Source organism: Rhinatrema bivittatum, chromosome 2, assembly GCF_901001135.1.
Source record: "Rhinatrema bivittatum chromosome 2, aRhiBiv1.1, whole genome shotgun sequence".
Lineage (NCBI taxonomy): Eukaryota > Metazoa > Chordata > Amphibia > Gymnophiona > Rhinatrematidae > Rhinatrema > Rhinatrema bivittatum.
This window is the reverse complement of record NC_042616.1, coordinates 510,503,421-510,525,815: the sequence shown is the minus strand read 5'-3', so window position 1 is coordinate 510,525,815 and position 22,395 is coordinate 510,503,421. Positions and strand designations below refer to the sequence as shown.

Genomic DNA, 22,395 nt, shown 5'->3' with positions numbered 1-22,395 from the left:
TGCCCGAGAACTGCCTGAAGTCCTGGAGGCCCTAATCGACCTCGTCGGCTGCATCGACTGGCGGCTGCAGCAATTCCTGCATGAGCTACAACATGCCCGAATACTGGTGATCCCAGGCCTGTCCTTCTCCCAGCCTGTGGCACCTCCATCTTCTGCCGAATTCAGGTCACCTCTGGGAGAGAAGCTTATGCAACTCGGCCGTAGCTGACTCTCTCCTGAAGAGAGAAAGCACTGGCACACCTTGGGGCTATGCTTGTACTGTGCCAGTAAGGGTCACATGTTGGCCTAGTGCCCAGAGAGACCAGTAATCGCCAGAGCCTAGATGTCAGTGGGGAGATGACCCTGGGCTGCAGCAACCCTGCTCCCCAATGTCCATTCCAGTGACAATTCTCCATACCCATGGGGACTTTGCTACCTTGGCATTGATTGATTCTGTGCTGGTGGAAACTTTATTATGACCGAGCTCGTCCATCAACTAGGCCAGCCTACATGGCCTAGGAAGCCCCCAATAACCATCTCATTCATTCATAGAGACCCCCTGCCCAGCAGGATCACCCGTATGATGGCCCCGGTGAAACTTTGCACTGGGATCTTTCATGAAGAGGAGCTCACATTCTTCATCCTTGAAAAGGCAATACACCCAGTGGTTCTGGGCTTACCGTGGCTTCAGGAACATTCCTCTCACATCTATTGGGGGACTTTACAGATAGCCGCCTGGGGCCCTAAATGCCTCATGTCCTGTCGCTGAAGAGTGTCCCGGCCGGTTCTACCTGTGGCTATCACCCAACTGTCTCTGCCACCGCAGTATGCCGAATTTGGGGATGTCTTCTCCAAAGAAAAGGTGATGACTTTACCGGACCACCACCCCTTTGATTGCGCAATTGACCTCCTTCCGGGCACAATTCCACCAAGGGGGCAAGTTTACCCAGAACTATTGGATCATTTGCAAGGGGTTAAACTCTTTACCAAACTAGATCTCAGAGGGGCCTATAAACTCATCCGCATAAGACCCGGGGATGAGTGGAAGACCGCCTTTGATCACTATGGCTAGTATGATTATCTAGTGATGCCTTTCGGCCTTTGTAATGAGCCAGCGGTTTTCCAACACTTAATGAATGAGGTCTTCTGTGACATGCTCTACACCAGTGTTATTGTCTACCTCGACAATGTTCTGATCTTTACCAAAGACCTTCCGTCCTATCACCGTGAGGTCAGATGGGTACTTCAATGCCTCTTGGATAACATACTATTTGCAAAATCCAAGAAATGTCTCTTCAAACAGGAATCTCTCCCGTTTCTGGGCTTCATTGTTTCCACTACCAGTTTCCACATGGACCCTGAGAAGGTCGCCAGCATCCAGAACTGGCCCCAACCCTCGGGACTCCAAGCGTTGCAGCATTTCCTGGGGTTCTCCAATTTCTACCGACATTTCATCCCTAACTACTCTCACAGAAGCATCAACCTCTCAATGTAGAGGTCGATGCTTCTGACTCGGCCGTTGGAGCTGTATTAAGCCAGCAGTCGACGAAGGGAACGTTAATACTTCTCTCGCAATTTTACCCTGGCCAAGAAAAACTACAGTATCTGGGACAAGGAGCTTCTCGCCATCAAAATGGCATTTGAGGAGTGGCGGCAATGGCTCAAGGGGGTGCAACATACCATCACTGTCTTCATGGACCATAAAAACCAGGAGAACCTTAGCCAAGCCCAACGGCTGAACCCTCAACAGGCCCGGTAGGCTCTATCTTTAGCTGGTTTGTCTTCGTCCTTTGCTACAGACCAGCCATCAAGAATATGCGTGCTGACACGCTCTCCAGGGCCTTTGACACAGGGGATTCCCCCCGTGAAGGCTAACCAAATTATTGACTCAGCGAAGGTACTTTTAGCCACAACTCAAACTGTTCCATCGGGTAAAACTGTGGTTAATCTTCGCCTCAGGCAGAAAGTCCTAAGTTGGGCCCCCGCGGGACACCCTGGAAAAGCCCGCACCTTGGAGTTCCTGCAGTGTTATTACCTGTGGCCACATGTGGCACGGGATGTCGGCTTATATAGACTCCTGTCTAACTTGCACCAGACAGAAACCCTTGGCGGAACGCCCCAGGACCTACTTCAGCATCTATTCGTTCCCGAGCAGCCATGGATGCACCTGTCAATAGACTTTATAGTTGACCTATCCTCTTCGGACGGCCACGTCATCTGGGTAGTGGTCGACAGGTTTTCAAAGATGGTCCATTTCTAAACTTCCCTCGGCTCCGGAGCTCACCAGACTCTTCATCCAGCATGTCTTTTGTCTCTACAGACTCCCAAAACATATTGCCTCCGATCGTGGAGTTCAATTCATGGCGAACTACTGGTGCTCGCTCTGCAAGACGTTTGGGATTCACCTTGATTTCACCACTGCCTACCATCGTCAGGGCAATGGTCAAGCGGAGCACATTAACCGCACCCTGAAGGTATTCCTCCACGCCTTTGTAAATGACAGGCAAGACAACTGGTCCACTCTTCTCCCCTGGGTGGATTTCTCCTTCAATTCCCACACTCACTCTGAGACCGGCTCCTCTCCATCCCTAATTGTGTATGGGAGACAACCGATGCCACCACTCCCTACCCCACTTTCAGTTCCTTCTCTGGCAGCGCAGCTCTCTGCCCAGCAACTGCTGACCCTCTGGACTCACACTCAAAGGAATCTCCGCAAAGAAGCGGACGAGGCTAAGAGAACAGCCGACAAACACAGGAGATTGGCACCTCTCTTCAACCCCGGGGACCAAGTGTGGCTAAGTACTTGCCACATCCATCTGTGGGTACCCTCGATGCAACTGGCCCCATGATACCTTGGCCCTTTTACCAACACTGAACGCCTTTCTCTAGTCCCCTACCGTCTAAGAGTCCCATCATCCCTGAAGATACATAACTCATTCCATGTGTCTCTCCTCAAACCGCTGAACTGTCTTGGCCTCAGCGGAGACCCCCGGAACCTCAGCAGCTGGCAGCAGAGGAGGAGCAAGTATATCAAGAGAAAGACATCTTAGACTTGAGACGCCATCACAGACTATGGGAATATATGATTGCTTGGGAGGGCTTCGGCAATGACGAAAACACCTGGGAGCCAGCCGTCAATATACTAGATAAGAACTTACTCCGGCACTTTCATTCCTCCCATCCAGGAAAACCCGGACCTTCTAGGAGGGGCCCTAGAAGGGGGGGTACTGTTAGGCGCCCAGACCCTCGGGGAGTCTAGCCGGGTCCCCTCACCTGTAGGGGCAGGACGCCTGCTCCAGTGTCCCCCGCCGCGGCGGCGGCCCAACATGGTTAGCTGCCATTGTGGCCTGCTCCTGACTCCGCAGATGCCGCAGTGCTCCCTGGGCAGATTTAAAAGACCAATGGCGGGAAAGTTCCCTGTGGCCTGGGATTATGATGTCAGACAAGACCTTGCCACTTCCTCCTCACTTTGGCAACAGGTCCAGCTCCTGGTGAGTGCGTGTTGTCTGCATCCTGATCCCGGGTTCCTGTGATTCTTCTGTCTCCTGCTCCAGATCCTGCTCCAGCCCTAGTCCTGTTCCAGCTCCTGCTTCCGTCCAGCTCCTCCTCATCCCTGCTCCCTTGGATTGATCTTCTGGGTCCGACCCTGCTTGTCCGCTGCCTGCCCTGAACTTCTGCCTAGTTCTTCATTTCTGCTTGTCCGTTGCCTGCCCTGATCTTCAGCCTGGTCCTACATCTCTGCCTGTTCACTGCCTGCCCAGACCTCGGCCTGGTTTCCACTTTGGAAACCAGGCTGCCTGTCTTGACCCTTGGTACGTCCGACCTGTCTTCTGCCTGCCATCTGAGAGACCTGCGCCTAAGTCCTGCCGGCCCCAGCACCCAAGGGCTCAACCCATGGGGAACGTGGGCTGGTATAGGTGAAGGTCCTATTGAGTTCTCTCTGCCGGAACCACGTTCCAACGATGAGGACCACCAGGGGCCTCCCCTTGGTGGTGGCAACAACCTTGTTTCGGCTCAAGAATCCACTTTCCTTATGGCTACTATCTGAATACAGCCTGTTCTGGTGCCATCTTGTGTAGCTGGAATACAGGGACACACTGTTATCCTCCAGTCACTTTTTCTCACAAGTCTTCCTCTTCTTAGACAAACAGTCCATTTGCCCTTGGGTGCTGGGGTTCGTTCTGGCAGGGAAAGGATTAACCTCCAAGGCACACAATACAGTCTCTCAGCTATATTCACTGTTCTGATGTCCTTGCTTTAGGGCATTAATAAAGATGCTAGTCACTCTGATGCAGTGTTCAACAAAATATTTACTGCAACCAAAAATACTTGAAGTCCAAATCACACAAAAATTCTCCAGTTCTTCACACAAAAATAACAATATAAAGGTACCTATTCCTTAGAGTTACTAGCTGAGCCGGGGTCCTTTAGAATAGCAAGCACTAGGATAAGATCCAAAACTCCTAAGGGATAGTGGTCTTCTAGTGGAGCTGGGATCTGCTATCTCTTTCTCTGATATTAAAAGCTGGATTTCTGATGGTAGAAAGCCCAAAAAAAAGTGTTCAAAATCCAGAATCTCTCCTTCGAAGTGGTAAAAAATGTCTCCCAAAACAACAGGAACAAAATTCTTTGCAAAATACTTCTCTTCTCTGTCAGATCACTACTATCCCTCCTTAGCAGTAGAGGAGGACCAGAAGGCTCATCTGCATACTGCTCCCAGCATCCCCCGGGAGAGGAGTTCAGATGTCACCGCAAGCGATCCAGGGATTGATGTCCACAGCCCCAGCTTCCAGAGGCCCCGCACCCTTTGCAGTAGAGGAAAACCGGAAATGTGCGCCTCATGGCGCACGAATCTCAAACCTTTCCATTAACTGAGTGAAGATTAATTTATAGGTAGTTAAAGAGGATTGGTAAGTATAGTTTTCAGAATTTTTTGGGCTTATAAAAGTTTGTGGAAAGGTGAAATTAATAGGGATGTGAATCGTGTGCCCGATCGTCTTAACGATCAGGTTCGGCTAGAGGGAGAAAAAAATCTGATCGGTGGTGATGTGAATCGGAATCGGTTCCGATTCACATCGTTAATTTTTTTTTAGTGAGGCCCGACCCTTTAAAATTGACCCCTTACCTTCCCCCACCCTCCCGAACCTCCCAAAACATTTTACGAGTACCTGGTGATCCAGTGGGGGCGCGGGGACCGATCTCCCACTCTCGGGCCATCGGCAGCATTTTGGCTGCCACTCAAAAATGGCGCCGATGGCCAGATAAAACCCCCCCCCCACCCGACCCTTTAAAAATGACCCCTTAGCTTCCCCCACCCTTCCGAGCCCCCCAAAACATTTTAAAATTACCTGGTGGTCTAGTGGTGGTCCCGGGAGTGATCTCCCATTCTCGGGCCGTCGGCTGGCTGTCACATGGTAGGAGCACTGGATGGCCGGGGCCATCTTTACGATGGCGGCGGCCAGCCAGTGCTCCTACCATGTGACAGGGGCCGGCCAATGGCATGGATACCCTGTCACATGGTAAGGGCAAAGGGCCATCGGCGCCATCTTTATGATGGCAGCGTCCATCTTTACGATGGGCGGTGGCCATCTTTAAAGATGGCCCCGGCCATCCAGTGCTCCTACCATGTGACAGGGGCCAGCCAATGGCACGGATACCCTGTCACATGGTAAGGGCAAAGGGCCATCGGCGCCATCTTTATGAGTGGCAGCCGACGGCCCGAGAATGGGAGATCGCTCCCGGGACCACCACTAGCCCACCAGGTAATTTTAAAATGTTTTGGGGGGCTCGGGAGTGTGGGGGAAGCTAAGGGGTCATTTTTAAAGGGTCGGGTGGGTTTTTTTTTTTAATCGGGCCATCAGCGCCATTTTTGAGTGGCAGCCAAAATGGCGCCAATGGCCCGAGAGTGGGAGATCGGTCCCCGTGCCCCCACTGGACCACCAGGTATTCGTAAAAAGTTTTGGGGGGGTTCGGGAGGGTGGGGGAAGGTAAGGGATTACTTTTATAGGGTCGGGGTGGGTTTAGGGGTTGATTTGGTGTGCCAGTTTTCCCGCCCTCCCCCCTCCCCCCGATTTACGATTTTTCATGATAAATTGGGGGAATTTATATTGTATCGTGACTCTTAACGATTTTTGATGATTTAAAAAATATTTGACGATTTTTTTAAATCATCTATAAACGATTCACATCCCTAGAAATTAAGGGATATATTCTTTAGAGTTTGTGTGTCTGAGATAATAAGCAAGCCAGATATAGTTAATTCTAGGGTCTGTCTTTCCCACCCACTCAACCCTTGATTTTTAGGCACGAGACACTTTCTGATTAAAAATCAATCAGGGTCTTATCTAAATCATACTATTGACCAGCCCTTACTGAAAGTTTAATCATCCCCTTGTAGGACACTAGCTGATTAATTAGTAAATTCACCTGTACATTTACAGTACTCTCATTCCAAATCCCTTAGTATCCTAAACTTTACTAGGAACTCAATAAAACTAAGATGAAGGCAGCAGTCCAGCAGCAAGAGGGGGGTTTTCTAGTCTTTTGCATTGAGTGTCACATGTATTATTTTTTACCCGCCAGTGAGAGATTGTATATGTGCACTCGGCGCAAAGAGCTCCTGGCTCTCAGAGAACAAGTCCGATCTCTGGAGGCTAGAGTAGCAGACTTGGAGGAGCTGAGGCAGACAGAGAGATACATTGATGAGACCTTCAGGGACATAGTAGCCAAGTCCAAAATCCAGTCTGGCAGCCCCAGTGCTGCCTTGGATCAGAAAGGTCTCCCAGTAGGAGAACATCACCCTAGTGTAGCAGGAAGTGATCATGGAGCAAGGACCTGCTCGCCAGGTGATGTATTGTCCTCTTGCACTGAGGACAAGTCTCCCAGAGCTACTGCCCAGGAGGGAAGGGTTAGGCCGGCCATCATAGTTGGTGATTCGATTATTAGAAATGTAGATAGCAGGGTGGCTGGTGGACATGAGGACTGCCTGATAACTTGCCTGCCTGGTGCGAAGGTGGCAGATCTCACACGTCACCTAGATTAGATAGGATTATAGAGAGTGCTGGGGAGGAGCCGGCTGACGTGGTACATGTGGGCACCAACGATATAGGAAAATGTGGGAGAGAGGTTCTGGAAGCCAAATTTAGGATTTTAGGTAGGAAGCTGAAATCCAGAACCTCTAGGGTGGTATTCCCTGAAATGCTTCCTGTTCCACGTGCAGGTCCCCAGAGGCAGGCAGAGCTCCAGAGTTTCAATGCATGGATGAGACATTAGTGCAGGGAAGAGGGATTCACCTTTATTAGGAACTGGGGAAACTTTTGGGGAAAGGGGAGACTTTTTCGAAAGGATGGGCTCCACCTTAACCAGAGTGGAACCAAGCTGCTGACACTAACTTTCAAAAAGGAGATAGAGCAGCTTTTAAACTAGAACAAGGGGGAAAGCCGACAGTCACTCAGCAGTGCATGGTTCGGAGAACTGTATCCTTGAAGGATACTAATGAAACAGGAGAGTTAGAGCATCCCAACAGAGAGGTTCCGTTAAAAGCAAACATAGTCCATGTGCCTATATGTAAAAAATCACCGAAGCTAATGATTTCCGAATTATCCCTAACAACTGAAAAGCAGGTTGTTAATACAAACAAAAAACACACTTTGAAATGTCTGTATGCCAATGCCAGAAGTCTAAGAAATAAGATGGGTGAGTTAGAGTGTATAGCAGCAAATGATGAGATTGACATAATTGGCATCACAGAGACTTGGTGGAAGGAGGATAACCAATGTGACAGTGCTATATCAGGGTACAAATTATATCGCCATGATAGGGAGGATCAACTTGGTGGGGGTGTGGCACTTTATGTCCGAGAGGGTATAGAGTCCAACAGGATAAAGATCATACAAGAGACTAAATGCTCAGTAGAATCTATATGGGTAGAAATCCCATGTGTGTTGGGTAAGAGTATAATGATAGCAGTATACTACCGTCCACCTGGACAAAATGGTCAGACAGATGATGAAATGCTCAGAGACATCAGGGAAGCTAACCAATTTGGCAGTGCAATAATAATGGGAGATTTCAATTACCCCAATATCGACTGGGTAAATGTAAGATCAGGACTTACTAGAGATATAAAGTTCCTGGATGTAATAAATGACTGCTTCATGGAGCAATTGGTTCAGGAACCAACAAAAAAGGGAGCTATTTTAGATTTAATTCTTAGTGGAACACAGGATTTGGTGAGAGAGGTAATGGTGGGGGGGCCACTTGGCAACAGTGATCATAACATGATCAAATTTAAACTAATAACTGGAAGGGGGACAATAAGTAAATCTGTAGCTCTAGCACTAAACTTTCAAAAGGGAAACTTTGATAAAATGAGGAAAATAGTTAGAAAAAACTGAAAGGTGCAGCTGCAAAGGTTAAAAGTATTCAACAGGTATGGACATTGTTTAAAAATACAATACTAGAGGCGCAGTCCATATGTATTCCACACATTTAGAAAGGTGGAAGGAAGGCAAACGATTACCGTCATGGTTAAAAGGTGAGGTAAAAGAGGCTATTTTAGCCAAAAAAACATCCTTCAAAAATTGGAAGAAGGATCCATCTGAAGAAAATAGGATAAAACATAAGCATTGTCAAGTTAAGTGTAAAACATTGATAAGACAGGCAAAGAGAGAATTTGAATTGAAGTTGGCCATAGAGGCAAAAACTCATAATAAAAACTTTTTAAAATGTATCCGAAGCAAGAAACCTGTGAGGGAGTCAGTTGGACAATTAGATGACAGAGGGGTTAAAGGGGCTCTTAGGGAAGATAAGGCCATTGCAGAAAGACAAAATGAATTCTTTGCTTCCTTGTTTACTAATGAAGATGTTGGGGAGATACCAGTTCCAGAGATGGTTTTCAGAGATGATGAGTCAGACAAACTGAATGAAATCACTGTGAACCTGGAAGATGTATTAGGCCAGATTGACAAACTAATGAGTAGAAAAACACCTGGACCAGATGGTATGCATCCTAGAGTACTGAAGGAACTAAAAAATGAAATTTCTGATCTATTAGTTAAAATTTGTAACCTATCATTAAAATCATCCATTGTACCTGAAAACTGGAGGGTGTCCAATATAACCCCAATTTTTAAAAAAGGCTCCAGGGGCAATCCGGGTAACTATAGACCAGCGAGCCTGACTTCAGTGCCAGGAAAAATAGTGGAAAATATTCTCAAGAACAAAATCGTAGAGCATATAGAAAGACATGGTTTAATGGAACACAGTCAACATGGATTTACCCAAGGGAAGTCTTGCCTAACAAATCTGCTTCATTTTTTTGAAGGGATTAATAAACATGTGGATACAGGTGAACCGGTAGATGTAGTGTATTTGGATTTTCAGAAGGCGTTTGACAAAGTCCCTCATGAGAGGCTTCTAAGAAAACTAAAAAGTCATGGGATAGGAGGCAATGTCCTTTCGTGGATTACAAACTGGTTAAAAGACAGGAAACAGAGAGTAGGATTAAATGGTCAATTTTCTCAGTGGAAAAGTGTAAACAGTGGAGTACCTTAGGGATCTGTACTTGGACCGGTGCTTTTCAATATATATATAAATTATCTGGAAAGGAATACGATGAGTGAGATTATCAAATTTGCAGATGATACAAAATTATTCAGAGTAGTTAAATCACAAGCGGATTGTGAAACATTACAGGAGGACCTTGCAAGACTGGAAGATTGGGCATTCAAATGGCAGAAGAAATTTAATGTGGACAAGTGCAAAGTGAAGCATATAGGGAAAAATAACCCTTGCTGTAGTTACACGATGTTAGGTTCCATATTAGGAGCTACCTCCCAGGTGGCATCATAGTGGATAATACTTTAAAATCGTTGGCTCAGTGTGCTGCAGCAGTCAAAAAAGCAAACAGAATGTTAGGAATTATTAGCAAGGGAATGGTTAATAAAACGGAAAATGTCATAATGGCTCTATATCGCTCCATGGTGAGACCACATCTGGAATACTGTGTACAATTCTGGTTGCCGCATTTCAAAAAAGATATAGTTGCGATGGAGAAGGGCATCCAAAATGATAAAGGGAATGGAACAGCTCCCCTATGAGGAAAGGCTGAAGAGGTTAGGGCTGTTCAGCTTGGAGAAGAGACGGCTGAGGGAGGATATGCTAGAGGTCTTTAAGATCATGAGTGGTCTTGAACGAGTAGATGTGAATCGGTTATTTACACTTTCGAATAATAGAACAACTAGGGGGCATTCCATGAAGTTAGCAAGTAGCACATTTAAGACTAATCGGAGAAAATTCTTTTTCACTCAATGCACAATAAAGCTCTGGAATTTGTTGCCAGAGGATGTGGTTAGTGCAGTTAGTGTAGCTGGGTTCAAAAAAGGTTTGGATAAGTTCTTGGAGGAGAAGTCCCTTAACTGCTATTAATCAAGTTTACTTAGGGAATAGCCACTGCTATTAATTGCATCAGTAGCATGGGATCTTCTTAGTGTTTGGATAATTGCCAGGTTCTTGTGGCCTGGTTTAGCCTCTGTTGGAAACAGGATGCTGGGCTTGATGGACTCTTGGCCTGACCCAGCATGGCAATTTCTTATGTTCTTATGCTTTTAGCTGGGTGGAAAGAATCATAGCACCTTATTCTGACCTCCCAAGGCAGATGTGACAAATCCTCTTTTGGCAGAAGCATGGTCAAAGAAAAAAACGCAAAGTCTTAGGAAAAACATCAACTCTCTCACAAACTCCTCTTCCCCTCCTCCCAAGACAATCCCTTCCAGACTCTTCCCCTAGTTCCAGGTTGAGGGACCAGAATGGGAAATCTCTCTAGCTACTCTCCTCTTCCAAATTCAAAAAAGCACCACTTTCCCTGTATCAGGCTGTGGGGCCCAACAAATGGGGAATACTCCAACAAACTCTCCTACTATTCAAAAGTGCAATGCAAAAATACCAAAAGCCATATTTCTCCATGTCCACAGCCTGCTTTTATGGGAAACTGCTGGTCAATCCAGACAAAACTCTGTGGAGGGGCCTGCAGAGTTGGTCTGCAAACTACTCTCTCCCTACAAAAATCCTAACCTAAGTTCAGCTACGAAAAAATGTCTAGTGGGGAGACCTAGGGGTCTCTACAAACACTTCACCTCAGAACTCGTCAGAACCAGCTTCAACTTCCCCCATGACTGATAGAGTCATTTTATATACCCCGTAGTTTCCTAATCCACCCTTCGGCAGATGGACTCTCCTATCACTCATTTTGCACACTACCAACTTCTGAACTTTTAAAGAATAGTGAGCACTTTATTAACTTTATGGAAAGTCTCATGTGCATCATTGGGGTGATAATCCCTTCAAAGTGGGACAAATTCTTCATAAGGTACATAGAAAGGATAATGCTCTGGATGTAGGGGAAGTTAGTATTTCTTCCATGCAAGGAAGAAGAAATATCTGATTGGGTGATTACAGGACTGGCTTTACTGCTGGTGATGCTCTTGTGAGAGCACTGGGAATGGTACCCCCTCCATGGGTGGGAATGGGGAGAGAAGGTTGCGTGTCCCTAAAGCCAACCCATTCCTCTCCCTCCCCTCTTTCACCTTCAGCCACCACCTTTCCTCACCCTCATCTTCCATCTCCCCTTTCCCCAGCAGCTCAATAACAGGAGAGTGGAGCCAATGACCGAAGCTTCTAATCCCTACCTGCTGTCGGCTTCTCTCTCTTACCTGGGTGGTTCGCTTTACATATCAGATGTTGAACCATGCGAGGGAGCATGGATCCTACAACAGGAGGAGGAAGTTAGAAGCGCCTAGCTACCAGCTCAGCTCGCCTGCCAGTCAGGCTGTGGGGAGAAAAGGAGGAGCTGCAACAACTGTTATTTGGTCCTTCAGGCCAAGTCAGGGGACCAAGTGGTAGATACCTTTGGGCCTTGCAGCCCCTGTTGGGAAGGAAGAGGAGTCAGCAAGAGCAACAACTTTTCCAACCCCAAGGGCTATATTGGGAGAGAGCAATGGCTCTTCTTCAGCTGCATTGGGAGGGTGTGATTATGCTCCTAATGCATGACACCCTGTGCAACCATACAGGTTGCATACTGGAAAAAGCAGCCTTGAGTGATGACTCTATTCTGATTTGTAACGGTAGGCTTTGGTATGGGATGCTGAAATTAGGTATTTACAGCTTTCAGTGATGAAAACGTCATGAAATGTAGTTTTCAATCAGATAAGAGCATTGCTTTCTTACTATATGCCATCTTCCCCCTGGCCTCGACCACTTCACCAGGACTCACCTTCAGAGGCTAATGAGTACTAGCATGTGTAACCCGGTCATCTTCTATTGCGACCATCGCTGCTTGACGTCCTCACTCCGTCCTCTTTACCTCTGTGGCAACTCCCTCCAGGTCTGATGGACAGCTGGCTGCTGCGGCGTCTCCATGCCGTTTCCCTCCAGCGTCCTCGGACCGGCTCGTCATTGCAGATCTGCCATGTTGCCTGAAGACCTAGGGCGCGGGCACGCTCTGCTTGAAGTACCAGCAAGAGTGTGAACCTCAGGGGCGTTCCCCTGAGATGACGTCATCCGCTTCCAATATTTAAAGGTCTCTATTTCGCTATCTAACTGAGTTAGCATGGGGTTGGGTATGGAAATGTGTCTCGCTACCTACGGACTACTCCCCCCAAGCTACTCTGCCTCCTCGGACTTACCAGAGGTACCCGCTCCTTGGGGGCCTCACTCTTTTTCTTTACTTTCAGATTACAGATAGGAACCGGTACTCGCTCCTTGAGAGCCCATGTTCCTGGACACTCTGAAGATTCTCTACTGCCTGGAAGCTATCGCTCCTACAAATATTTGTGTGTTACCATCGCTCTCTCAGAGCTTTTCCTGGAACCAGGTACTCGTTCCTCGAGGACCTAAACCTTTCCAGTTCCTGAGCTTCCTTGAGACCTTATGTGAGTTTTGTCATCTACTTCTGTCATGAACTCTGCCTACTCAACAGTTTCTCAACAGTTCAGCCATCCTGGATCGCTGTTCCAGTACCTGAGGGACTACAGCCCTGCTGGGCATATCAGCTCACTACTGCCACCTCTGGTGGTTTCAAAAACCTGTTTAATAAAAGAACTAATGTGTGTCTGTCTCCATACTCAAGCCTAGCCAGTAGTCCCTCTCGGGATATCCTCCCGGGGGCCTGCCACCGGCCCAAGGATCCACCCACAACTATATTAGATTCATTACAGATTGCTACTCCTTGGCAAGACAATATCTGAGACACTACAAGATTGCTGACTCCTCCTTCTTTAGGAGCCAATAATAACAGATTGCTACTCCTAGCTTGTCAACGAAGCTCATTCATAACAGATTGCTAACTCCGCAGTCTAACTAACAGCAGATTTATAACATCTTCTTGGGTTACCAGTAAGTCCTGGGTGTTTAGTATCAGTCCCCTAGCTAGAGTAGGATAGATAATGGGAGGATCCATTCAAATGCATGTAAGTACAGAGCTTGCCCCTGATCCCACTCCCAGGATTGCTTCCTCTCAATGCAGAAGAAAGTACGCACATAGAGACCTCAGCACATACTTTGATCCACATATAGGGTGGGCAATTGTTAAAAAAGCCCATTTACAGGTGGAAATGCCTTTTATAATTATTCTTACAGCATCTTTCAAAATTCTGTACCTCAAACGTTTAACCCAGTTTAAAAACTGCACTACATATACATGTAGAAACTAACACATTTTAAGGGGCCTTGGTTCTTTGATTTGCCATGGCATCTTATTCGATCTCCCAAGCATAAATTTCTTTGCCGCTTACCACCATCCATAATTACACCCCATTATATATAAATCACAAAGCTCACATCCCTCCTTATAACTCCAAACACCACCAAAGATTCAGACCATTATCTGAAGCCGTTTCTGATTTATAAGGGGGAGGGCACCACATACACAGCCATGCAAACCACAATACACAGTCATCGGTACAACCACAATTTCGTAAAGCCTCTCTTTGGATACACTCCAGGTTAAAATGCATCAGAGAAGATACCTGTGTGCTCAAAAAAAACCCCAAAAACCAGTAATTATCTGGATAGACTTTTCAGTTTAAAAATAATCTAAGAAGTAAATTCAGTCATAGAGAGGACCTTAACCTTAAAAAATGAAATAAAAAAATTTCACTAGACTGCCATATTAGCGAAGCATGTGATTTTTATTCTGGTCAGCACAACTGAAAACCAGTGACCAATGGCAACTATAAAAAGTAATCTAGCCATCAATTTCCTCAGCAGGTCAAATCAACCCCAAGCTTCAATGACATTTATGTCATGCCATATCTGGTCCCAACTTTATTCCAACCCCACCTGTATTAACCTGTGAAGCAATTTTTGTTCAGAAAAAGCATTCAGTGACAAATACAAATGTTATTTTTGCAACAAAAACATAACATAAAACTGTCCCAGCCAAACAGGAGAAAGCAGAGAATTATACAATTCTAAAGATGAAACATGATTAACTAACTGGCTCATAAATTTCAGGGTCTGCCATCTTGGTTTTGCAAAGGTTACTACCCTCACCGTATTACACTTGACAGAAGCAGAATATCCCCTGCCCGACTTGGTACCAATAGCAGAGTTGGGGGTTACCAAGAAAAATAACTGGGTGACCCAAAAAAAATCCCCTCAGCCCCCAACAGCCTGCCAGCTTGGTCAAACATCATACTTGTGGGTGTTACCTATAAGCAAGCATCGTCACACCTGGAACCGGGGAGATGCACATGAGCTGCTCCAACTGGGCGTGATGCTATAAATTGCATCATACACAAGACGTTCCCACCTTATCACTGCTATTGCCGCATGAATCCAAAACATGAGAACCTCAGGGAGCTGAAAAAAAACCTTAAAACTGCTGCAGGGCCGACTGACGGCCCCCAGTTGAGGAGCTCCTGTGCTTCAGTCCCCCCAACAGAGTGAGCGCAGAGCCTCTAAGGATGCTCCCGCTCTGTGCTAAAAGATTGTGCAGGGCCTGGTGTTGGTCGTAGTGGCTCCACAGGCAAATTTTGATGAAATGGGGAAGTATCTGGAAGAAGAACTAGAAGGATGGCAGAGCAACAGAGATGTGGAACAACAATGGACCAAAATAAAAGGAGCAATTACCAAGGCAACTAATCTATATGTCAGAAAAGTAAAGAAAAGCAAAAGAAAAATGAAATGGGTTCTCAAAGGAGGTGGCTGACAAAATAAAAGCTAAAAAAACAGCGTTCAAGAAATATAAAGGATCCCAAAAGGAGGAGCACAAGGAAGAATATCTGATGGAACTGAGGGAGACGAAGAAAGTAATCAAGATAGCAAAAAGTCAAGCGGAAGAAGGGATTGCAAAAGAGGTAAAGCGAGGTGACAAAACATTTTTCAGATACATTAGAGAAAGGAGAAAAGTTCCAAGTGGTATAGTTAAATTGAAAGGTGAAAAGGATCAATGGGTAGAGAGAGACAAAGAAATGGCAGAAATATTAAACGAATGCTTCAGTTCGGTGTTCACTAAAGAGGACCCTGGAGAAGGACCATCACTAGTTAACAAGAAACTGGAGGGGAGTGGAGTAGATGTAACTCCATTTACAGAAGAGAATATATGGGAAGAGCTAGGAAAAATAAAAGTGGACAAAGCCATGGGACCTGATGAGGTCCATCCCAGGATTCTGAGGGAGCTTAGAGATGTACTGGCAGGTCCACTGAGTGACCTGTTCAACAGATCCCTAGAAACAGGAGTGGTACCGAGTGATTGGAGAAGAGAGGTGGTGGTCCCGCTTCCCTCGGTAGTGGGAAAGGTAATGGAGTTGCTGCTGAAAGAAAGAATAGTGAACTATCTACAGTTGGAAGAACTGCTGGACCAGAGGCAGCATGGATTCACCAGGGGAAGGTCCTGTCAGAAAAATCTGATTGCCTTTTTCGATTGGGTGACTAGGGAATTAGATAGAGGAAGAGCACGCGATGTCATCTGCTTGGATTTCAGCAAAGCTTTTGATACGGTCCCGCACAGGAGGCTTGTGAATAGAATGAGAAGCTAGGGAGTGGATGCCAAGATGGTGGCTTGGATTGCAAAATGGTTGATGGACAGAAGACAATGTGTGACGGTAAAAGGAACTTACTCTGAAGAGAGAGCAGTGTTGAGCGGAGTGCCGCAAGGATCAGTGTTGGGACCGGTCCTGTTCAATATCTTTGTGAGCGACATTGCGGATGGGATAGAAGGTAAGGTTTGTCTTTTTGAGGATGATACTAAGATCTGCAACAGAGTGGATACACCGGAAGGATTGGAGAGAATGAGACATGACTTAAAGAAGCTGGAAGAGTGGTCGAAGATATGGCAGCTGAGATTCAATGCCAAGAAGTGCAGAGTAATGCAATAGTGGAATGGAAATCCGAAAGAATTGTATTTGATGGGAGGTGAAGGACTGATGTGCACAGAGCAGGAGCGAGACCTTGGAATGATAGTGTCTAAAGATCTGAAGTCGGCGAAACAATGTGACAAGGCGATAGCTAAAGCCAGAAGAATTTAGGGCTGCATAGAGAGAGGAATATCTAGTAAGAGAAAGGAAGTGATGATCCCCTTGGTTCAGGGCCTTGGTGAGGCTTCACCTGGAGTACTGTATTCAGTTCTGGAGACCATATCTCCAAAGGGACAGAGACAGGATTAGAGGTGTGCATCCGTTTTCCACGTATTTGTAATCCGCAACTTATTTTTTGCTATCTGTTAAATACGTGGGGAGGCGAAACGCATCGCAACTCCCCACGTATTAAACAGATTTCTATTTAATTCGGCCTAAATAAACATTTAAGCCCCCCCCCCCACCCTCCTGACCCCCCCAAGACTCACCAAAACTCCCTGGTGGTCCAGCGGTGGGGTCCGGGAACTCACTCAGACCCTTGGTGCTAGTTTCATCATGGCGCCGATAGCCTTTGTCACAGGGGCTACCGGTGCCATTGGTCAGCCCCTGTCACATGGCCATCGGTGCCATCTTGTGCTCCTACCATGTGACAGGGGCTGACCAATGGCACCGGTAGCCTCTGTGACATAGTATGGGCAAAGGCTATCGGTGCCATTTTGAGTCCTGGCCTGGCGTCGGACGGCAGGTCGCTCCAGGACCCCCGTTGGACCCACAGGGACTTTTGGCCAGCTTGGGGGGGCCTCCTGACCCCCACAAGACTTGCCAAAAGTCCAGCGGGGGTCCGGGAGCGACCTCCTTTCACACTGGCCGCCCGATCCCAATACTCAAAATGGCGCCGATCGCCACCATTTTGAGACTCAAAATCGCCATCCCGCCAATACTCAAAATGGCGCCGATCGCCGTCATAGTGAGGGAAAGGCGATCGGCGCCATTTTGAGTATTGGCGGGATGGCGATTTTGAGTATTGGGATCGGGCGGCCGGCGTGAAAGGAGGTCGCTTCCGGACCCCCGCTGGACTTTTGGCAAGTCTTGTGGGGGTCAGGAGGCCCCCCCAAGCTGGCCAAAAGTCCCTGTGGGTCCAACGGGGGTCCCGGAGCGACCTGCCGTCCGACGCCAGGCCAGGACTCAAAATGGCACCGATAGCCTTTGCCCATACTATGTCACAGGGGCTACCGGTGCCATTGGTCAGCCCCTGTCACATGGTAGGAGCACAAGATGACGCCGATGGCCATGTGACAGGAGCTGACCAATTGCACCGGTAGCCCCTGTCGGCGCCATGATGAAACTAGCACCGAGGGTGTGAGTGAGTTCCCAGACCCCACCGCTGGACCACCAGGGAGTTTTGGTAAGTCTTGGGGGGGTCAGGAGGGTGGGGGGTTGTAGTTAATTTAGTAGTAACGTATTTACAGATCGACAACTTATTGAATTCTCCATACTTCCGCATGAAACGGAATTGACCCCCCACGAATACTGATCGCGTACGCAACGAAAACCTTTTGCCTGCACATCCCTAGACAGGATGGAGGCGGTCCAGAGAAGGGCAACCAAAAAGGTGGATGGTCTTCATAAAATGACTAATGAGGAGAGATTGAAGAACCTAAATATGTGCACCCTGGAGGAGAGGAGGAGCAGAGGAGATATGATACAGACTTTCAGATATTTGAAAGGTTTTAATGATTCATGGTCAACATCAAACCGTTTACAATGGAAAAAAATCAATAGAACTAGGGGTCACGATTTGAAGCTCCAGGGAGGAAGACTCAGAACCAATGTCAGGAAGTATTTATTCACGGAGATGGTGGTGGATGCCTGGAATGCCCTTCCGGAGGAAGTGGTAAAGACTAAAACTGTGGAAGATTTCAAAGCGGCGTGGGATAAACTCTGTGGATCCATAAAGGCTAGAGGATGGGAATGAAGAGTAGAGCTATGTGGGTGGCTTGCTGGAATGTTTACTACCTGGTGATTACTACCCTTACTCAAAAAAAATCCCTTGCACGGTTAATGCAACCCCAACATTGCTCTCTGCTTCAACTGCAAAGGAAAATATGGAAAAGAGGATTTGCATTCAGATAACAACCAAAAAGGACTGAACTTCATAATCTGGGTAAATAAATAAACGTGGGGGTAGCTTGCTTATTACGGCGGTTACTACCCTAAACCAATTAAGCCTGATACATCACTTTGAATACATATACAGTGTTGCTCTCTTCTTCTACGGCAGGTGGAATAAAGTAGAAAACAGGATTTACATTCAGGCAACAACCAACAAGGACTGAACTTCACAATCTGGGTAAACAATCATGGGGGTAGCTGCTTATTACGTCGGTTATACCCTAAACCAATTAAGCCTGATACATCACTTTGAAAGCATATACAGCGTTGTTCTCTGCTTCAACGGTAAACAGGAAAACAGGATTTGCATTCGGACATCATCCAACAAAGGCATCGATCTGTGCAGTCTGGGTGAACAAGCATCAGGGTAACTTGCTTGATGCGGCAGTTACAACCCTTAACCATAAGCCTTTTGCTCACCTTTGATGCAACTCCAACATACTCTCTGCATCAATGACAGGAGATGACAGGAAATTTGAATCAAACAGTTACCAACAAGAGCCCTGAAGTTGGTGATTGGTGAAACAGATAAGTATGGGAAAGTAAGTGTGGGAGCTTGCAGGGCAGACTGGACGGGCCGATTGGTCTTTTTCTGCCATCATTTCTATGTTTCTATGTTCTCCCAGACCTTTCTCTTCAAGGGTAGAGACTCCTATAGGGGATCTCTAAATCCTTTTCTCCTCCTGCTCTCTTCTCAGCTGTTAAATGGATCTTTTGGGCTGAAAGTCCCATTAATTAGCACAGCAGAGAAAAGACTCCTCTTTCCCCACTACCAGGCATTAAATATGGCAGAAAACTTCCTCCCAAAACCACAAAGACAAAATAATCAAAATCTCCAAAATCTTCATAAAAGAGCAGTGTCCTGTCGTCTCCACAGGTGTTTTCTGTTTGTTTACTGTTGCCCTGCTTTCACAGCAGCCTTTTTGTTTCCATTTGCTAAAACTGTGTTCATACTTTTCTTAGAGGACAGACAAGGATGGCAATCCTCACATGTGGGTGACATCATTTACAGAGCTTGGCACTGAAATTTGATTTAAAGATTCTAGAAAATGTTAGCGTGCTCTGCTGAGCAGCCATCTCCCTGCTTCCCAGGCAGAGCTCCTTAAAGTGAACAGGTTAAAAAAAATTATTAAATAACAGTTACCTGGGCTGCTGCAGGGCCAGGCAGAGACAGCATGCTGTTCTTTTGTTTGGGTGCTGTCTCTCCCCTAATGTATCAGCTGTTTGAGGCAGGAGAGAAGAGGCTGCTGCTGCTGCCCACAAGATCAAACAAAGCTGCTAGTTTAGTTTCACTTTACTAGCCCAGCAGTGATGAAGGGGCCAGGTTATATCGGCACCGCAGGGGTAGGCACAAAAGTAAAATAAAAGAAATCAAAGTAAAACAAACCTAAGATAGATTAAATAAGGGCAAGGAAGAAAAGACAAGCAGCAGAGGGCGCTTACCAAGCTCCTGCAGCAGTGACCAGCTACCACAATCCCTCAGTGACAGGATGCACATTCCTCCACTCCCTGGGAGTGAAAGAGGTACCTCAGAGCACAGCAGGGACAACAGCAAGGGATGCTGGGATAGCCTCTGCTGCTCGGTTGTATGAGAGAGGGTACTGGAGAGAAAAATTAATCCTGGTAAGCAAGTCCATGTAGCCCCCCAGGATAAATAATTTAAAAATAAGTGTTTGGATCAGATGTTGTGTTGGGGTGACCAGTGCTAGACCCCATCACTTGTGCAAGGCTGGTTTGGTGTGTTTATGTGGCCAGGGAAAGCTGCTGTGCTGGGACTCCAGTCTAAGCAGAAATCCAGTCCAGATTTTCCTGCAGGCAAAAGCGCACGGGCTAGTCTCGTGGCTTTTGTTAGTAATTTGCCTGGTGTAGGAGCACTAAAATGTAAGGTGGCTGGCCCCTGGAACCTTATTTTAGGACAGAGCAGCTATTTTAAAAATATAAGGAAATTAAATAGAAGTGACTGACACCTCTGCCCTGTCACCAGGAAGGCTGAGAATGGCAGTTCCAGGGAAAGTAAAGATTTTTAAAAGTCGCACTATTTTATAGTGAAATCAGTGGAGCAAGGATTTGCTTTGGGAGAGAGATTTTCTCATAGGGAATTGAGCAGAAGGCAGGAGGCTTTTGCAAGAGGCAGAAATGCTGGTCATCAGCTCTGTCAAGCCCCAGAAGCATTTGTGGTGGAGCTACTCAAAGGGAACAGCCTCAGAAACAAGTAACACTGCTGTTACTGAGTTACTGTATTCATGGGAGATTTGAAAGAGAAAAAGAAAAAAAAAGATTTTTGTTTCCAAATCCCATAGCGATGTTTGTGCCCTGAAGGTAAAGAAAAGGAGAGACAGAATAGTTTATAGTAGAAACAGCTAAAAGGGAATGCAGTAATTTTTCTACCTCTTCTAATTAGAGGAGAGTGGAATTATTTTGTGTAAAGGTATCGGTAATTGCTGATTCCCTGAAATTAAAGACAGGGATTTCCTGATTATCATTTATTTTCTTTAGATAAATAAAACTGTTTCACCAAGCTGCCAGACACCCGCAGCAGAGAGACCTTTAGTTTGCAGAAGATAACTCGGTGTCAGGGAGGTAGTCTTTGTTTTTCAGTTCGCACATTTAAGTAGTAGGTACCCCTCTGGAGGCAGACACTGATGGAGGAAGATTGGATGCCAGAGACCTCAGGATCTATTGCCTGGAGAAGATGGTTGCTGTGCCAGAAACCTTAGGTCTGGCAAGACTAGCAAGCTAGCAGAATCTAATTGAGCTCAATAATAAAGTAACACAAAGGGACAGACAACACTGAAAGTGAACAATAAACACAAAAGACGAAAGAAAGAAAAGAAGACTTACCATAAAAAGGACGCTTGATTTTTAGAAGAGCCCGGAAAAGAGAAAATATACCCACAAAGACTTAGTTTCTTATGATACAGATCTGAAGGTTGAGCACAGAGTAAAGTGAAGACCAACACACAAAAGAATAAAAGTAATACTTAACAGACTTGGAGTTGAATTCAGCAGAAGGTTCTTGGAAACAAGAGAATAGAATTGTTAATATTGTTTTTGCACTGCTACCATAAAAGAAAATTTGGAAAGTATTTCCAATTTCTAATTGTCTGATTGTCTACAGTTAACAAAAGTTTTTTTGAAGTATTATTCCAAAGGTACATGCTAAAGAACATGAATACTTGTATTGTTTTCTACAAGATTACTTCTAATCCTTTTCTTTTTGGTAATAATAAACTTGTAAAACTTATTCATCAACAATTGTTTATTTTCAAGGTACTCCAGGGAACATCCTCCCTCAGGACGGTTATCCTAAATGTCTCCCTGCCCCTGGAAGATTTTGATGAATGGGTTCTGGATTCCATTCCTGTGCAGGAAAAATAGTAGAGATGGAACCTTTGAGGCCTTGCAACACAGCAACCTTTAACATCCTACCAGCCTCAACCATGACGGCAAGAGGTCTCTACCACAGGGGGCGCTGTTTAGAAATAGTAGAGAAGACCAGCACACCCTTTGAGGTTCTATCTGGAGGCCTTGCCACACAGCAACCTTTAACATCCTACAGCCTCAACCATGACGGCAAGAGGTCTCTACCACAGGGGGCGCTGTTTAGAAATAGTAGAGAAGACCAGCACACCCTTTGAGGTTCCATCTGGAGGCCTTGCAACACAGCAATCTTTAACATCCTACCAGCCTCAGCCATGACAGCAAGAGGTCTCTGCCACAGGGGCCGCTGTTAGATTAAGTTTCTTTTCTTCTGCAGAGCCTGTAAAATGTGGTTCTTTGCTCTCTCTCACAGCTACTGCAGTGAAAGTTTCTGAAGCTGTTGAAGCTGTTCTTTCTAGCAGGGCCCTGCAGAGATTTGGGCTTTTCTCTCTCCCCCTTTATTTCAATC

At 46.3% G+C, this 22,395-nt stretch overlaps 1 protein-coding gene across 2 annotated transcripts in view; it reads right to left on the bottom strand.

The window, feature by feature from the left end:
• STMND1 (stathmin domain containing 1) overlaps positions 1-20,206 on the bottom strand; it is a 143,865-nt gene extending 123,659 nt beyond the window's left edge. Inside the window, exon 1 of one of the 2 annotated variants that reach the window (XM_029590707.1) lies at positions 19,950-20,206. Coding sequence is in view for 1 of the 2 variants with exons in the window: in XM_029590705.1 (XP_029446565.1) it covers positions 19,651-19,683 (33 nt within the window). In the remaining variant the exon portion in view is untranslated. Of the gene's footprint in view, positions 1-19,650; positions 19,867-19,949 lie in introns of those variants that run through there. The other variant, XM_029590705.1, reaches the window with a different exon arrangement.
• Positions 20,207-22,395: the final 2,189 nt, after the last annotated feature.